This window comes from Asparagus officinalis, chromosome 3, assembly GCF_001876935.1.
Source record: "Asparagus officinalis chromosome 3, Aspof.V1, whole genome shotgun sequence".
NCBI lineage: Eukaryota > Viridiplantae > Streptophyta > Magnoliopsida > Asparagales > Asparagaceae > Asparagus > Asparagus officinalis.
Window position 1 is genome coordinate 52077451 of NC_033796.1, and position 18646 is coordinate 52096096.

Sequence of the window (18646 nt, forward strand, 5' to 3'; positions counted from 1 at the left end):
GGTACCGTATATAAGGGAATCGGTAAAATAGTTCTCCAACCCCTTAAACGGTTGCTTATCCGCGACCACCGTCTTGACTTCATTATTAGTGTCCACATATTTGAGGCACTGATGAAGAGTTGATGGGACTATAATGTTACCGTGGATCCAGGGTCGACCCAGCAGTAGATTATAGGAAGTTTTTGCGTCGATCACGTAGCATGTGACTTCTGACTTCAAATCCCCGATCTGGCACTTCACTCAAATTTTTCCCAATGGTCTGGACCCACTAGTGTTAAATTCGTAGATTGTAGTGCCTGTTGAGGCTAGCTTACTAGCCGGTATTCCGAGATTATACATCAATCGAGTGCCTGTTGAGGCTAGCTTACTAGCCGGTATTCCGAGATTATACATCAATCGGAGTGGCATGGTACTAACAGCGGAACCCGGATCGACTTGGATCCGGTTGACAACGCTGGAGCCAATATGCCCGGTGAAGTATAACGGCCGGTCATGCTTTGAATTCTTCGTCTGCATGTCTTCTTTGGTGAAGGAAATGCAGGGAAAATGATGTGCCGTGAGATTGCAGTGTTGGACTGACGGCTCTAGTTCTTCAAGGGATAGCTTGATTCGGGTCAAGAAAGCTTCAGAATCAGCTAAGGCTTCTTGCAAGGCTTCCCTTGTGTCCTTTGACAGACGCAACAGTTCATACAGGGTTTTTCTAGCTGATATATTAGCCAACTATGCCATAATATCAAAATGGGGCGAAGAGTTTGAATTCCCCGGTTTGTCTATCCCAATCGGATGATTGAATCGAGACTGCTTCGGGTTTTGACCTTCTTGGCATAACTGTTCTTTCCCCTTTTGCTTTTGTTGGACCTTCTCTGCACCTACAGGTGTTGGGGGAGTTGTGACAATTCCCATTTCCGTTAATGTTTTGGAAGGAACGGTTTTGGTTACCCCCTGCTTAGCCAATTGCTCAGAAGCATTCGGATACTTGAAGTGATATTCGTTCCCACTCCGGGTTACAAAGGCCTCCTGTTCATCTTCAGAAAGCGGAAAGGCTGGAATTCTATCGTCATCTTCTCCTGGAATAGCAGAAGCTCCATAACAAGACTTACCTTTTCCTTTTAACTTTTTCTTGGAAGAGGATCCAGTCCATTATTCATCTCCAATTAGATCGGGGTGAACCCAAAGAATCTCACCATTCAGGGTTGTGTGCGGCACAAGTCCTTTCTGGCACTGTTTGTGAGGATCATCGTTCACGGTTTTCATTGCTGCGTTTATTACCGGTTCATGCTGGAACCAGTTTAAGGGAATAGAACCGAAGCTAATCGATACTGCATTCGCACCCACTTTCTTCTCCTTAGGTTGTTTCATAGTGATGACCCCCGACATCGATTAGAGCTTGGATCTTATCCTTAAGGGCGTAACATGCCTTGGTAGGATGGTGCACCGCTCTATGAAATGCGCAGTATTTTGGATCATTAACTCTTTTAGCATCTTCTTGATCCTGGACCGGAGGCAACTTGATCTTGTTATTCTCTATGAGGTATTTAAAAATATCGGAAACTTCATCCTCTTTGAACGAGGAGACTTTCAGGAATTTTGGTTCTGAAGCCTTCTGTTTCTGAGGCTGTTGTTGCCACCTTGATTGTTGAGGCGCTTTCTATTGCTGTTGCGGTTGCGCTTGTACTTCGAATGTTTGGTTCGTGTCCACCGCATTCGCTTGTGCCTTTCCTTTACCTTTAGGAACAAAGTTCTGTTGTGGAGTATTATTTGCCGCTTGACCCCTTGTAGTTTTGTTCCTTTTAAGGAATCGTTCGGTTCATTCTCCTCGTACTTTCAAGTCTTTCCAGGTCTTTGGTGGTGCTATTCCCATAGCTTCGAGAATGTTCAATAAAAGATTATTGTGACAAGTCTCGAGGATGAAGTCTTCACTGACCGGATCTCTACAGTTCATTGCTTTGTTCCGGAATCTCTTAACGAAGTTTTCGACCGACTCACCATTTTTCTGTTTCTCGTCAAATAGTGTACCAATTGAAATTTTTGTATCGTCGTCGAAGAAGTTCGTTAGAAACATGTCCTCCATGTCATCCCAACTGCTGATACTCCCCGGCTTGAGACGGCGATACCAATCGAAGGCTGCTTCGCGAAGAGTGCCAACAAATGACCACACCATTAGAGGTTTATTCCCGGAGATTATTCCTAAATGAGACTTAAAATATATTAAGTGCTGGGTCGGGGAACCCTTTCCATCAAACGGCGTAAAATTGATCAAATTAAACTTCACCGGGTATGGAATTGATTCCCACTCCCTTGGGTATAGACATGGTATTCCGAACCTTTTTACTTCTTGAGCACTCATCAATGCATTGATTTTGCTCTCTAAATCCCTCATCTTCTTATCTTCGCCTGTATCCTCTTTCGGGCGATTTTGGGGAGAAGTAACATGGTCTTCCTTCGTATTGCTATCGTCTGAAGGACCGTTCCCGGTATTGTTATCGACGGGAGGGGTGGTCATGTTAACGTTTTCATTTACTTCCCGTTCATTATCACCTTGGTTAGGGTTATTGCGACGGCTGGATTCTCCTTGATGAGTTGTCAGCACCGCGATCTATTGGTCATGCATTTCTCTCATCTGCTGCATGGCCATTTCCATTTCAAACTTGAAATTTTCCTTCTGCTTGGTCAGAGCATCCTCAAATATTTTAGCCATCTGTTCGGCGCTAATCATGAGTGATTCGTAGGGTTATCAAACACTTGATGCAGTGTCATCGGAAGCCATCGCTGAGCAAGCATCCGAGCAAACTCCAAAATTTCATCATCTGAAGGGAGTCCCTTCTGCATTCTCTAGTAATCCTTTCATCTATTAGTCCCCGATCGCAATCGAGTTATACGCTGGGATACTGTAGCAAACTGATCCGGACTAAAGTGTCGCGTTGACTTCCCTCTCTCGGTCATATTGACGGATACTTCTGGAAATTTCCTCTTGAAGAGCAGGTTTCCTTCTACGGAAGTGTCTTGGTCTGGCCTCAGACGTTCTGGTGGAGATTCTCTCAAACACAGAAACTCTTCGTGGGGCTTTAGAACAGCAGCATTCTGATAACACTGCCTTGATTATGTTGGCACACGGACAATGAGAATCCGTGTCTCGAACGTTTCTTTTTCGGGATTTATTCGTACCCCCAGCCCTATAGTACAACTTGTCAGTTTGATGACTGGAGCAACCCATAGGGTGTTGGCACGACCTCCCAGGTATAACATCATCGTCAGACAAATGTGTTTCCTTCTGGGGATATGACGCCTTTTTGGCATCTCTAAGAGTCACACGTTCAGGTTTACGCTTTTGTGAGCGTGAAAACCTAACGGGCTCTTGAACTTCAACCCGCAATCCAATGCGGTCGGTAACAGGGACTTTCCCTTTATTATCTTTCTTGGGGGGATTGGTACGACCCCCAGTCTGGATTGTTATTTGGGGACCTTTCAATGGTCCCAATCGCTCCTTCACGGGTGCTTTACCTTAATCTTCCGGTAAAGGACCGAGGCGACCTTTCAAAGGAACTCTGGATTTTGTGAGATCCACGCTATTACCTGGCTCCGTCGAAGGTGCGGGGACAGGGGAAATGAGATCTGGATCTGAAGAAGACCGGACGGTAACTTCGTCCACTTTTGACTTAAGTGCTGATTTTGCCTTTGGTACCCACACCTGTTTGTGTCTGGGCGGTTTCTTAACCGTCTCTTCTTTTTGCATTTCTTCTACTTTCTGCAGAAGGACTCGGGCATGCGTGAGCAATACGCGGCGTTTCTTGATTCGCTCCTCGAGAGTAGAGCGAGTCTTCTTGACGCGGACCCATTCGTTCGTCTCCGCCTTAGAGGAGGGGTTTGTGGTTCGCCGTTGCTGTTCTCGGCGCTGCCTTGATTTCAGATCCTCATTATAGCAGATCCCGTCCATCGACTCCAAAGCTTTGACCAATTGTCGCGCAAGGCGTTGACGCCGTCTTTGGCGTGTCCTCTTTGACAAAATTGGAGCGCCTTCATCAGTAATCTTCATGGCGGAGGAGGAGTCTGGATCTACAGCTTCGACCTCTTTGGATGCCACAGGGACGTCGTGGGGCATGGGTGCAGCGGCGGTGAGAGGATCCTTGATCTTCAAGCCTGAAACCCCGCGAGTGTTTCTGGAAGAGGAGACCTTCCTACGCCTGCTTGGAGAGGCGGATCTAGGAGAGGAGGAAGAGAGATACTCTTCAAACTTTTGTTAATCGAACTCATATTCGATCTCTTCATTCACCCGGATCTCGAATGTCGGTTGCGTCACGACAGCCTCGGCAGCGAGGCTGTTGGCTCCCACTGTGGTCGCCAGTTTGTTTTTGCTAAAAGTTACATTCATTGCTGAATTCATTATAATATTAATCGTTCACAAAGAATTCGAATTTTAACAAAAGAAAATGAAAGATTACAACTTTCTTGAAAATAACGCAAGATCCGTTCGTCGTTTCTTGCTTGCGTGAGTCTTTAGCCGGTGACGGGGACGTCGATATCCGTGGACTACCTAACAATCAGATCAGATCCAGAACTTCGTCGATTCGCGAAAGAATCTAGAAGCATAAGCGCTTATCTCGGCAACGGCGAGATAATTGCTCTTCTTAAGATTATCGCAACGGGATAATCCTAAGGAACAGACGTGGGTGATGCAGATCTAGAGAATCTTTCTCTCTTGCGTTGAAGAACTCGATCAATATTCAGTCCGGCAGGGCTTTGCCAATTCTCCAAAATTCCAGATCTCAAAAAATGAAGGCCTGAGGCTTGTATTTATAGGCTTTGTTTGCCAATTCTCCAAAATTCCAGATCTCAAAAAATGAAGGCCTGAGGCTTGTATTTATAGGCTTGGGGGAGTTCGGGTGGTTGAAACATCACAACGGCCGAATTTTAGGCCTGGAGACACCCCTGGGTGTCACAGCTAGGCCGAGACACCCCTGTGTGTCTCGCTTGTGCCGAGACACCTCGGGGTGTCTCAACTCAGGCTGAGACGCTCTTTTCGCGCACTTGTCCGTTTCCGCCGTAATTTCTTCGTCCGATCTTGGATTTGAGTGATTCAAAGTGCGTTGGAAATCCGACGAGGAGATTTATAAGTTCTGATGATTAAATCGTTGTGGATTAAACCGGGACACATACGGCGCTTCCCCTTTTATAAGTGATGCGGGGCTCCCGATCAGTTCATATTCTCATTATTCTGAAATTCCGTTATTTCACGTAGTTCGTCGATTCACTTTAAGCGTTCGTCAATGTCAATCAAGCTTCTGTGAACCGGATAGTGACATTCATCTTCTTTTCTTAGCGCTCAGCTATTCGTGGAGACCTATAGGTAATTTTCGATGCCTACAGAGTAATATTAGTTTTGGAATAGGGTACTCTATTCAGAATCCAGTTTGCCATCAGCAAAGCCTCTCCCCAATAGCATGTAGGTAGACCAGATGTGATTAGCATCGAATTCACCATCTCGATCAATATACGATTCTTCCTTTCTACAATTCTATTAGATTGCGGAGAATACGGAGTAGTGGTTTCAGCAATGATTCCATGCTCCTTGAAATATACCTCCGACTCCTTAGATCGGTACTCTCCTCTTCTGTCACTCCTGAGTCTTTTCACCTGAAGTCCAAGCTACTTCTCCACTTGAGTCCGAAACTCGATGAACTTGCTGAAGTCTTCATCTTTAGATTTTAGCAGGTAGAGATGGCAGAAGCGAGAGTGGTCGTCAATGAAAGTGATGAAGTACTTCATGCCGCCTCGAGTGACAAAGCTCTTGAAATCACAAGTATCTGAGTGAATCAGATCCAATAGGTTGGTGCTCCTTGTGACACTAGGAAATGGTTTCCTTGTCAGCTTTGCTTGTGCGCAAACTTCACACTTCTCAAGTTTGTTACCCCTATATTTTGGAAGTAATCCTAACTTCTCCATGCTAGATAGCTTTGCAATCCTTAATAAAATGCCCTTGCTCTTCACAGTTGAAGCATTTTTCGCTCTTCTTAAAATCTTTCTTCTGAACATTCAGGTTCTTCGAATTATGATTCTTCTTTTTGTTAAAAGATTTCTTTTTCTTAGAAGAACTGTTAGCCACCATGTTAGCAGACGCCTTCTGCTTAGCTAGGGGCTCATTCTTAGTGCGAGTCCGAATCTCGTCCTCGATCCGAATGAACCTCTTTAAATCAGATAAAGTTACATGTCTTTTCCTTCTTCGAATATCCATGGAGAACGACATCTAAGATAGAGGAAGCTTGTTGACAATTGCACCAGAAATAAAGGTTTGACAAAGACTGATCTTTTCATCTTTCAGCTTCATAACAAGCTTTTTGAGCTCTTTAACTTGAGGCAAAACCTCAGTGTCATCTTCAAATTTGAAGTCCAGAAACTTGTCAATGAGGTAAGACTTGGAAAGCTTCTCCCCATCCTTGTATTGATCCTCAAGAGCATTCCAGATTTTCTTTGCAGAGGGCTTATTGGTGTAAGCATCTGTCAGATGATCAGCCAAACAATTAAGGAGATAACTCCTACAGAAATAAACATCTTTATCCCAAGAGGTTTCAGACTCTGAGTCTTCTTCAAAGTCAGGTTTTTTCTCAGAAACCACATAGTAGATTTTTAGAAGTTGCATCCCAAAAATCACTTTTCGACGTCATGTGTTAAAATTAGATCCATCAAAGTTTTCTAACTTGAGACAGTCCACTCCAAGAGTCCTCGCAGGATCCATTAGTAGATCTAAAATATTTCTTTAAGATTGTTAGAAATTATGGTTAAATTTGAAATTAAACAGTGAAGGATGATGTGCTGTTATTTTAAATTTTTTAATTAACTGTTGTGCGTTTATGAAACGCTGTGCTTAAAACAATATTTGGCCTCCGGTGTAAGGATCCCAAGGCCAAACTGCTTTCAGGAATAGGAGTACAGTACTCTGATGTGTACCAACCCAGTACTGTTAAGATCTCCTCGATCTGTAAGATCTTTCGGTCAAGGTAAAAAATCTCCCCGATCTCAGAACCTTTCAATTCAAAACCTTTCGATTTCAGGGTTCTTACGGGCACAGTTTCTACAGCAGCAGTACAAGTCAATCTGACGTTCGTATTCCAAACTCGCGTGGGTATTCCGACGTTCGTATTCCATACTGACGTTCGTATTCCACACTCACGAGAGAGTTTCCAACCACAACCAAGAGCTGCCCAAGGGCGCTATTTATAGGCCTCTAAGGCCAGCTAAAGAGTTATTAGCAATTAATATGACTGTTACAATTCTTAATGACAATTAAGATTGTAACATCAATGCATTAAATTGTCCTTAATGCTGTTGTAACTGCTGCATGCGGTAACTGCTGAATACGAGGCAATCAATGGACGCGTTGCTATGAAACATGAGAGTCACGTCTTAGCAAATCAGATGAACCTCGTTTGAAAAACGAACGTTGTCAAACAGGCGAACCTCGTATGACAGACGAACATCGTCAAACAGGTGAACCTCGTATGACAGATGAACCTCGTCGAACGAACGATCATAGTCAAACAGGCGAACCTCGTATGACATACGAACCTCGTCGATAGAGCGAACCTCGTCAAACAGGCGAACCTCATATGACAGACGAACCTTGTCAAACAAACGAACCTCGTATGATAGACGAACCTCGTCGAACGAACGAACAACATCAAACAGGCGAACCTCGTATGACAGATGAACCTCGTCGAACGAGCGAACATTGTCAAACTACATGCGAAGTGTGCGAAGTGCAAAGTGCGCCTAACAAAGCGCCACTTAGCGCCTCAGCCCGATTAGCCCCGATCCCCGACCCACGACCCACGATTCACGACCCACTAGAACTTATGAGGGATTAATTCAAATAAAACACTTCTCGACTTGCCGTTGGCAAGCCTCGAACAATGGACCTTTTGAAATACTAAAACATAAACTTTCCACTAGGCTACTAAGCATTTATGAAAAGTACTTGTAGTTAATATATATAGTTTGAAAACTCATTTTGGAAAACATTTTTGAATAAAAAATCCAACAGATAGTAGGCTCATAAATATGAGACCTAACAAAGGGTATTCTTAAAAAACACAAAATTGCTATAGAAAATTATTTCCCGATTATTTGTATCCCCACATGATGTCAATAATTATATAAAATAATTTGACGAAATTTTGCATCCATGGAATATACGGGAAAACAAATGCCAAGTAGTCAAACAATGTCAAGGCAGAGAAAAAATCATTGCTCTAATACCAAATGTTAAGCATATTTACAAATAATATATGCTATCAAAATGAATAAACTGAATGCGGAAGAGATCAGTATATCCCGGCCATTGACGCTTTTGCTTAGGGCCGCCTTTAACGCTCTATGTTTTTGGTGTTCTTCTACGCTCTCAGTCATTCTTATGATGTGTATAGAAAATATCAAGAGAGAGTAAATTGAGCTTAGGGACCCAAAACCCTTTTAATTATATTTATAGATGTGCTCCCATCAAGCACGTCAAAACTTAGGGGTAGTTACCACAAAAATAGGATCAGATTAATCACCCATTTAAATGTGTAGTTACAACAAAAATTAATGAACGTTGGACCACTTTATGAGTGGTTAACACCACTCCAAGATTCCAGGTAACAAACTTACATGCGGATGATCCAAGACTTGCAGAATCCATTCAACAAGTCCGATAATAGATCGGGCCTCCTCTTGTATTCTCATGTCATGAGAACATCAGACGCACTAACTAACATGGTTGGCGGATCCGGGTACAGACGATGATCCAAGATTTGCAAAATATATATTAACAAGTCCATTAATATTTTGCCGCTGTATGATGGTAAGTACTCCGGCGGTGGCCGGAGTTAGGGAGGTCAAGTGCAGAAGGACAGGGTTCAAGACGGCGGCGGTGCAAGCTGGGACTATTGCTTGTTTTCATTAATTTAATTGACAGATGATATATGATATTGTTTGAAACTTATAACTGATATATACTTAAATACACAGAAATGAATTAAAAAAAAACAATTCAAAAGATTACAAATAACTTCACATGCAAAGTAACTACTTCACAATACCACCACGAAAGAAGGGAAAAGAACTAAAAGATTAGCTAAATATCATCCTTGTCTTGGTCTCTCTTCTCTTTTCTTCTACTTCTTGCACCACCCCTCCATCTTGTGCTTTCTTGTTTCCATGGACATGCATCTGATGTGCATACAACTCAGATTTTGCATTTGGACTAATCAAACCATATCACGACAACAAGTTGTCTCTATTAACGTACTACGTACGCCCTTTAACTTATCAAAGTGTGGGACTATCGCTTGGCTCGAAGCTCGTTCAAGGCAGGCTTATCAGATCGAAGGGATGGCCGGCCACGTAAAGGGGGAGGAGACTCTTTTCTTGTCTTCATTTCTACCTTGGACGAAGTCTCTCTTGCCTTCTTCTTCAACATATAGTCATCAATCTTAGTACTCCTCTCCGCTAAAATCATCTCTCTATCTAGCTCAGACATCTTCTCCAGCTCTTCCTTGTCCTCCTCATCTTTGTATAGATCACTCCCAACTGGAGGAGCATTATCCGAATCATCTCCACTAAGCCTGCCGTCATCATCACCGTCATCTCCTTCGACTCCTCTCCCTATATATTCATGTGTATCCGAGGATTGGTTGCCCCCGGCCCTGGGTTGCCCCAGCCCCGGGGCTTGGTGGGCTTACCCCAGGGCTGACCCTAAGTGTGGGACATTCACATTCATCCTACTACCTATAGGTAGTCTTGAAGGTCGATCTTGAGAGCTTAGGAAGCATGAAGAGTCCGAGACATCCACACACAAAGGCACAGGCGGATGCAAGAGCAAATGCTGATATGTTCCCCTTGCTGAAGTTTTGGTCCCACGTACCTGAACCAAGTGTTAGGTTGAGGGTGGATACCAACCTACGACGGCGGAGGAGCTCCGACGAGCTCCAGGAAGACGCAGGCGAGCGTGGCGAAGTCGACGGCGACCCCCCAGGCGAGCTCGAGCTTGGCGAACGCGATGGTGGTTTGGGGCGAACGCGACCCTCGTTGGCGAACGCGACCCTCAGTTCCGACCATCGCGTCCTTGGCCTCCCACCTCCGCGTCCATCGCATGGCTGGCGACAGGCTGTCGCCAGCCTGTCAATTTTCGGCTATAAAAGCCCCCCTTCGATGCCCTAGCTGAGTGCTCCTCCTCCCCGAATTTTTTCTCTGGCGGTGGATGCCTTAACGCAGCAGCGTTCCCATTCGGTCCCCTTTGAAATTGCAGCAGCGATTTTACTTTTGATCTCCAGCTCTCAAATAGTGATTTAAGGGGAGATAAAGAAAGTGATTTAAGAAGAGAGAGAAAAGAGAAGAGGGGATTTTATTGTGGGTATTAACACTGTAGCTACAGTGTTTGTTTGAGGAATCTCAGTTTAGAGATTTGCTCTTGATTTGTAATTTCTTGTTAGATTAAATAAGAAATTGACTGTGTGGCTCCCGAGGACGTAGGCAGTTACCGAACCTCGTAAATCTTGTGTACTGTTCTCTATTCTGCGTTTCCGTTGCATTCGGGATTTCGGCGTTAAATTCCCAACAACTGGTATCAGAGCGTGAAACGATCTAGAGGAAGTCAGATTCAAGTGGGAGTCATGGTCGCAGATGAGGGAAAAGCGAGAATAGATAAGTTTGATGGATCAGATTTCGAATTCTGGAAAATATAGATAGAGGATTATCTGTATCAGAAAAATCTGTATCAACCTCTCTCGGGGAAGAAGCCGGAGGGTATGAAGGAAGAAGATTGGAATCTTCTGGATAGAAAAGCCCTCGGGGTTATTCGTTTGACGTTAACCCGCAATGTTGCTTTTAACATTGCAAAGGAGAAGACCACGGCAGATCTTATGGCAGCACTCTCCAATATGTATGAGAAGCCATCAGCCTCAAATAAAGTCCATTTGATGAGGCGGTTGTTTAATCTGCGAATGGCGGAAGGTGCATCGGTAGCACATCATCTCAATGAACTCAATACAGTCACGACCCAATTGAGTTCAGTTGATATTGAGTTTGATGAGGAAGTTCGAGCGTTGATCCTTTTGTCTTCCCTACCAGAGAGTTGGAACGCTACGGTCACAGCTGTGAGTAGCTCATCGGGAAGCAATAAGTTGAAGTTTGACGACGTTCGTGATCTGGTTCTCAGTGAGGAGATCCGACGGAGAGAGTCGGGTGAAGCTACAACCTCTTCAGTATTGCATACAGAGTCAAGAGGTAGAAGCTCAACCGGAGGAAATGGATCAGATGATAGGAGATTCAAATCCAGAAATCCCAACAGTTCGAAGGCTATCGAGTGTTGGAAGTGCGGGAAAACCGGGCACTACAAGAATCAGTGCAGGAGTGCACGGGAGGAGTGGGAGGCAAATGCAGATGTGAACGTTGCCTCCACCTCAGGAGGAGATGATGCGCTGATATGCTCTTTGGAGAGCAAGGAGGAGTCTTGGGTGTTGGACTCGGGAGCATCATTCCATGCTACTTCTCAGAAAGAATTCCTCGAGAAGTATATCCCCGGAAACCTTGGAAATGTATATCTTGGTGACGATCAAGCATGTGCCATTATTGGCAAAGGTGTAGTGAAGATTAAGCTGAATGGGTCAGTATGGGAGCTGAAGGATGTCAGGTATATTCCCGACCTGAAGAGGAACTTAATCTCAGTAAGCCAGCTGGCTAGTGAAGGCTACACGATGACTTTCCATTCTCGTCCTCCTGTACCCAACAGGAGATACATGAACTATCTGTTGTTGACAGATGGTGGGGAGCCTGAAAGCTTTGATGAAGCTTGTCAGTGTGGAGATGCGAGCAAGTGGGAGCTTGCAATGAAAGATAAGATGAAGTCTTTCATATCAAACCAGACGTGGGAACTAGCTGAGTTGCCCACGGGTAAGAAGGCACTCCACAACAAATGGGTGTACCGGGTGAAAGAGGAGCAGGATGGTTCCAGGAGATATAAAGCCCGATTGGTTGTCAAAGGTTTCCAGCAGAAGGAAGGAATTGACTACACCGATATTTTCGCTCCCGTGGTGAAGCTAAATACTATCAGGACCGTGATGAGTATTGTAGCAATTGAAGATCTTCATCTCGAGCAGTTAGACGTGAAGACGGCGTTTCTTCACGGAGATCTAGAAGAGGAGATATACATGCACCAGCCAGAAGGTTTCTCAGAAGAAAAGAAGAAGAACCTGGTGTGCAGACTCAAGAAGAGCTTGTATGGCCTGAAACAAGCCCCAAGGCAGTGGTACAGAAAGTTTGACGGCTTTATGCACAAGGAAGGTTTCCAGAAGTGCAACGCCGACCACTGTTGCTACTTCAAAAGATATCAGTCCAGCTATATCATCCTACTGCTGTATGTTGATGATATGTTGGTTGCAGGAGCAGATATGAAAGATATCAAGAGTTTGAAGCAGCAGCTGTCAAAGGAGTTTGACATGAAGGACTTGGGTCCAGCGAAGAAGATCCTTGGAATGCAAATCACGAGAGATAAGAAGAGAGGTCTCTTGCAGTTATCTCAGACGGAGTACATCAACCGTGTTTTGCAGAGATTCAACATGGGCGACGCCAAGCCTGTGAGCACACCCTTGGCTAGCCATTTTCGTCTGTCGAAGGATCAGTCTCCTCAGTCAGAAGAAGAGAAAGAGAGTATGGCTCAGGTACCTTACGCCTCAGCTATCGGAAGCTTGATGTACGCTATGGTCTGTACGAGACCAGACATTGGCCATGCAGTGGGAGTGGTCAGCCGGTTTATGTCGAATCCAGGAAAAGCTTATTGGGAAGCGGTCAAGTGGATTCTGAGATATCTACGAGGCACCACACAGAAGTGTTTGCACTTTGGTAAGGGAGAGGTAGAAGTGCAAGGGTACGTAGATGCAGACTTCGGCGGTGAAGTTGATCATCGAAGAAGCACCACCGGCTATGTATTCACCGTTGGAACTACAGCTGTTAGTTGGATGTCACAGGTACAGAAGATCGTTACCCTATCCACTACAGAAGCTGAGTATGTTGCAGTGACTGAAGCCAGTAAAGAGATGATATGGCTTCAGGGCTTATTAACAGAGCTGAGATTCAAACAGGAGAAGAATGTTTTGCACAGTGATAGTCAGAGTGCGATACACTTGGCGAAGAATTCAGCATTTCATTCCAGAACGAAGCATATTGCGCTTCGGTACCACTTCATCAGATCCCTGTTGGAAGATGACGTGTTGAAACTGGAAAAGATTCCAGGAAGTAAGAATCCAGCAGACATGTTAACAAAGACGGTGACAGTTCAGAAACTGGAGTTGTGCGCAACTTCAGTTGGCCTTCATGCATAAATGATGAGGGCGGAGCCACACAGGAGAAGGAGCTTGATGAGATAGCCCGTTGCCGTCGGTTTGGTCTCCAAGTGGGAGATTGTTAGGTTGAGGGTGGATACCAACCTACGACGGCGGAGGAGCTTCGACGAGCTCCAGGAACGGCTATAAAAGCCCCCCTTCGATGCCCTAGCTGAGTGCTCCTCCTCCCCGAATTTTTTCTCTGGCGGTGGATCCCTTAACGCAGCAGCGTTCCCATTCGGTCCCCTTTGAAATCGCAGCAGCGATTTTACTTTTGATCTCCAGCTCTCAAATAGTGATTTGAGGGGAGATAAAGAAAGTGATTTAAGAAGAGAGAGAAAAGAGAAGAGGGGATTTTATTGTGGGTATTAACACTGTAGCTACAGTGTTTGTTTGAGGAATCTCAGTTTAGAGATTTGCTCTTGATTTGTAATTTCTTGTTAGATTAAATAAGAAATTGACTGTGTGGCTCCCGAGGGTGTTTTGAAAGGGGATTTAAGAAGAGAGAGAAAAGAGAAGAGGGGATTTTATTGTGGGTATTAACACTGTAGCTACAGTGTTTGTTTGAGGAATCTCAGTTTAGAGATTTGCTCTTGATTTGTAATTTCTTGTTAGATTAAATAAGAAATTGACTGTGTGGCTCCCGAGGACGTAGGCAGTTGCCGAACCTCGTAAATCTTGTGTACTGTTCTCTATTCTGCGTTACCGTTGCATTAGGGATTTCGGCGTTAAATTCCCAACACCAAGAACCACTATCACCTGCAACAATCGAATCAATCAAGCAAAACATTAACGTTATATGTTAGTTCCATGAAGTTGTTGATATGGTTTTATTTAAGATAAATTACAGAAAGTCCTTTAAGGTTATAGTTTCAAAAGTTAGGGGTTGATCTCTCTGTGTCAGCCTCTATAAAGTGAGCTTCAATGTATGAACGATGGTAATATGATATGACAACTTCTACATTACTATATAACATATATGATTATTATAGTAAAAATTAATTTATTACATCGAACGGTGAAGGGGAAGGGTTAAGTGTCAAGTTTAAAACTTTAGGGAGATCTTTCATGATTCCTACGAACCACAAGGAGACTTTTTTGAAGTTTACCACCTTTTTATATAAGTTCAATTACCTAGGGATTGCAGTTCCTTCATGATGCTATATAAATGGGAGGTAATTAATTAAGGTTTAAGCATATTGTTGAATATCTCATTGCTAGGTTTTTTTGCAACTGACCTGAGGGACAACAATCGAAATGTTTAAAATCCAAGCGCATAACCCTGCAAAAGAACAAAACTCATTAAAACCAAACTCAAGGAACTTGGATAAGTAAAGATGATACACCAAAAAATCATCACAACAAACCTTGGTCACCTCCTCGGCTAGCAGCTAATGTCGCTGTAACCGCAAAAGGAACACTATACAGAACCTACAAGCAATAGAATAATCATGTCAAAAATATCCAGTTAATAACAAAAAGTAAAAAAGAGGGAGCAAAATATAAAACTGGAAGAATACTAGCTAACAGCTAGGGGAAGACCGAGAGATGCAAAGAGAAATAATGCAAACGCTTTGACTTTGCCATTCGGTTCGATAAAGCGATCATTGCAAGGCACACCATAAAGTTGCTTGTCACCCAAACAATTCTTGGAGTGAGTTTTCGGCAAAGGGGCTCAATCAGTATAGTGCATGGACCAGACATTCATGATCGTAGTGGCAACCATTGCAAGGCACACCATAAAGTTGCTTGTCACCCAAACAATTCTTGGAGTGAGTTTTCGGCAAAGGGGCTCAATCATGAAAGAACCAATCCCGAGAATAATCTAAAATAAGAAAAATGAAGAGCCTTACTACTAATAAGACATATGCAGAAATCACAAGCATTGGTTTATGTTGTGCGCAGCGAAAATTTTGGCAGAACCTCAGCAGCACAACAAGAGAGTTAGACCGTAACAAGAATTTCTTGCTACGGTGCAGGGGCCCCACTTGAGATTTTTTTTAAAATCTCAAATGGGGCCCTCTGCACTGCAGCGAGAGGGGTGTGGCCAAGGGTGTGCCTGTAGCGTCACCTTTATTGTTAGCCTTTGTAAGTACTTACCGAATTTAATAGCAAACCAAATGCACCGGTTCTAACCCCTCTGTCGAAGGCATCAATTTGCGATGGTGTTCCCTTTGGATTCCCATGGAAGACTTCACGGCCCATCCACTCCGTGTCAACGCTTGGCCCAGTGTACTACATTATGTTGTCCGCTTGGACGGTTGAGATCGAGCGCTCTCTGACCTGTGATCATTTCTTTCCCGTTTATTGGTGAATTATTTGAGTTCAATTATGCTAACTTCTTTAAAGATTAAAAAAACATAAATTACATACCCAAGTAAGACCGGTGATGAGAAGTACTGAAGGCATTCCAGGAGGCAAGTTTTTGATACTTCTGAAGATATCGAGGAACTCTGCTCTGTGCTCTTCTTCACCTTTGCCAGGGATACTAGACAGAGGGACTTCTTTTGCGACGATTAATGTAACCAGCATGGATAAGAGGAGAAAAACCTGCAAGTCAACGAAGAATTAGTACTTACTACAGTTACAGAACAGAAATCAGTCAGCCATGAGCTTCATGTTTATCACAAATTAGTACAAGGGATTTGAAATGTCAATCTTTCGAGACTTTGATTCAGGGGACAAGACCTGCCACTTCATTTTTTTAACCAGGATAACCAAGAGCACTAATATTTCATAGAATAAGAATTGGATTGTACAAGAATTGGGTTGCACCAAGAGCCTTATGAAAATGTGTATACCAAAAATATTTGCTAAAACAAACTACAGAAGAAGACTAAATTGATGAGGACTGCAAGGAAAATATGTGGAAGTAGTTCATTTTGCTGAATGATCAGCTAAGGAGTGACTAGAATTAGGTATGACATATTATTGTATCCTTGCTTCTGAAGTTCAAGCGTTAAGCATGCATGACAACACATGCACATGTACTGATGTATGCCTACACTCATACACATGGTTGATTTTAAATTGTTCTCTCTGTCCTTTGTTATAACACAAGTCCTTTGTTACACATATACTAGTTTAAAGTTGTCCTAAAGTATGAATGAGACATAGAAAACTATTCATTATAGAGTGGGAATATCAAAAGATAGCACGAGAACTTACCACAGCAACTAAGAATGCTCCCTTCAAATTTGCACACGCATCACAACAGGCGCTCGTATTAAGGAAAGGGAGCCAACTGCCAAAGGTTAACCCAAAGGATGTCAAAATTAAAACAAAAAAGCAATAAAGAACGCAATTACTTGTTTATGTAAATCAGAACATTTAATGGAATTGGATCCATGAATGTTTTATAATTGAACTCAAATAATTCACCAATAAACGGGAAAGGAATGTATATTTACTTGTGCCATTCTCCAGTTGAACCAGAAGCGTACCCTAGGATGTTTCCAAAAGCCATCCAAAACGCAAAAATTGCATTTGTTGCATTGTACCCAAAGCGGCCTATTTCAAAAACAAATGTCAGATGAAATTAACAGTTTTATAGCAAATCACAGAGAAAATGTAGGACATTCTATCTATCACTCAGAGCCAGAATAAATAAACTTCTAACCTGAGAGATCAGCCATCAAAGCTCGAGCTGGGCCCTGTTGAGCTCAGGAATTAGCGACATACAAAATATATGTATTGAAGCCAGAACTCATACTACATAGCTAATTATAGGATTACCTGCACCGCATTGTTTGCAAAGTCCAATACCCAAAAACCACCGACAAATATAACTGCTGCTTTCCGCCGAGGGCCATGATAAACACTGTATGTTTGAAATGAGAGTTTTGATCACATTCATGCCAGAACAAATAAATTTTTAACCCGCACAGTCTCTTTTCACTGCTTTTTTATAAAATAGTCTCTTTTCTCTCCACTACTCTCCAGTAACTAACACAAGGAAAGGAATTCCTTTTTCACACTCCCCAAAACCAAACCGTGCCTAATACAAGTAAGAGAGAGAATTTCACCTGCAATCCTCCTTGGTATCACCTAAGGCATAGCCTATATCGGAAGAAAATCCAATTACAATCACCTGAGATATAGGTAAACAAATGATGTAAAACAACTCAAGGGCAAACATAGAAAACTTTATAGAGATTACCGTACTCACAGCTAAACAGATAAAGAGACATCCGACCAATATAAATGGTCTTCTCCTTCCAAATCTTGACTGACATTTGTCACTATAGAAACCAACACAGGGTTGAACCTGAAGGCAAAACCCAAGAACAAAACAATTAAGAGTATACCACTTTTGCATGACGTAATGCCTTAAATGAAATGATTTGTGATAATTGCAGGTGTCGTGAGACATATCTGCAAAGAAGTATAAGAAAGAGTATAAAGTTAAATGCTTACAATAAACCCTGCAATGGGGCCACAGAGCAACATGAGAGAAGAAAGGGCATGTGACAGTTCAAGTGTCTGCACCAAAAAAGCAAGATGAAACGAAATAATTCAGAATATGCTGATATATTATTGTAACACAGGGTTCGGGCAGCAGGTGGCTGCCTCGCTTGGTGTACCGGCTATCCAGGCTCATCTCCGGTCAGTGTTCGGCCAGCAGGAGTTCCTGCAGGGGCTGTTCGGCCAGCAGGTTGTCCAGGGACTGCTGCAGCAGTTCGGTTTGTTTGCTGTCTAATTTGGACTGCTGGAAATGCGCCGGCTGTTGTGCCGGTTGCTGCAGTCTCCCCTTCCGCTGCGAACACCACCCAGTTGGGTGATCTTTCGACTCCATCGGCGCTCCATTCCCACTCTTTTCCTTCCTCGAACATGACGTCTCTGCTGACATGAATTCTGCCGTGTTGAGGGTCGTAGAGGCGAAGCGCTTTGCTTCCTTCTTCTACCCAAATATACACCATTGGCGTGCTCCGGTCGTCGAGTTTCTTGTGTGAAGGACCTGCAATTTTCACATGCGCCACACATTCGAAAACTCTCAAGTGTTCTAGGTGGGATTTCTTACCAAACCAAATTTCGTAGGGTGTGTGGTCGTGCAATGCCTTGGTTGGTAGTCGGTTGAGTATGTACACCGCGTGTCTAACCGCTTCGCCCCACATCGTTCCGGGCATATGCATGCTTTTAACTAAGCTTCTCGCCATGTCCATCACCGTGCGATTACGCCTCTCCACTACACCGTTTTGCTGCGGGGTGTACGGTGCAGTGAGATGACGCTTGATGCCGTAGTCTTCACATAACTTGGTGAACTCCTTTGACAAGAACTCGCCACCACGATCCGTCCT

At 43.6% G+C, this 18646-nt stretch overlaps 2 protein-coding genes across 3 annotated transcripts; both read right to left on the reverse strand.

Annotated features, from left to right (window-relative positions):
* On the reverse strand, positions 14026 to 15565 carry LOC109834114 (sucrose transport protein SUT1-like). 2 transcript variants are annotated; one of them, XR_002245451.1, is made up of 5 exons: positions 15450 to 15565; positions 14870 to 15174; positions 14717 to 14780; positions 14588 to 14631; positions 14026 to 14108 (listed from the first exon to the last, which is right to left on the reverse strand). XR_002245451.1 is itself a non-coding variant. In XM_020402030.1 (5 exons), the coding sequence occupies exons 2-5, from the start codon at positions 15051 to 15053 to the stop codon at positions 14052 to 14054; spliced, it is 327 nt and encodes a 108-aa protein (XP_020257619.1). In that variant the 5' UTR covers positions 15054 to 15174; positions 15450 to 15565; the 3' UTR covers positions 14026 to 14051. The 2 variants fall into 2 exon arrangements, 1 of the variants encoding a protein (XP_020257619.1); XM_020402030.1 differs by having other exon boundaries at positions 14892 to 15174.
* Positions 15575 to 18268, reverse strand: LOC109835113 (sucrose transport protein SUT1-like). Its single transcript, XM_020403109.1, has 10 exons — positions 17972 to 18268; positions 17766 to 17831; positions 17518 to 17616; positions 17375 to 17439; positions 17085 to 17169; positions 16969 to 17002; positions 16760 to 16859; positions 16518 to 16593; positions 15723 to 15899; positions 15575 to 15632 (listed from the first exon to the last, which is right to left on the reverse strand). The coding sequence occupies exons 1-10, from the start codon at positions 18266 to 18268 to the stop codon at positions 15585 to 15587; spliced, it is 1047 nt and encodes a 348-aa protein (XP_020258698.1). The 3' UTR covers positions 15575 to 15584.

Bases quoted from the DNA above. Each gene is read 5' to 3' on its own strand.
- LOC109834114 (XM_020402030.1), bottom strand. From the start codon at position 15,053: ATGTCTGGTCCATGCACTATACTGATTGAGCCCCTTTGCCGAAAACTC. The intron at 14,781-14,891 runs GTCTTCCCCTAG...TATTGCTTGTAG, and splicing joins ATTTCTCTTTGCATCTCTCG to GTTCTGTATAGTGTTCCTTT. The intron at 14,109-14,587 runs GTCAGTTGCAAA...CGATTGTTGCAG, and splicing joins TTTCGATTGTTGTCCCTCAG to GTGATAGTGGTTCTTGGTGT.
- LOC109835113 (XM_020403109.1), bottom strand. From the start codon at position 18,268: ATGGTGTATATTTGGGTAGAAGAAGGAAGCAAAGCGCTTCGCCTCTAC. The intron at 17,832-17,971 runs GCTGGCCGAACA...TTTTTGGTGCAG, and splicing joins CAGCCCCTGCAGGAACTCCT to ACACTTGAACTGTCACATGC. The intron at 17,170-17,374 runs GTGAAATTCTCT...TCAAACATACAG, and splicing joins GATACCAAGGAGGATTGCAG to TGTTTATCATGGCCCTCGGC.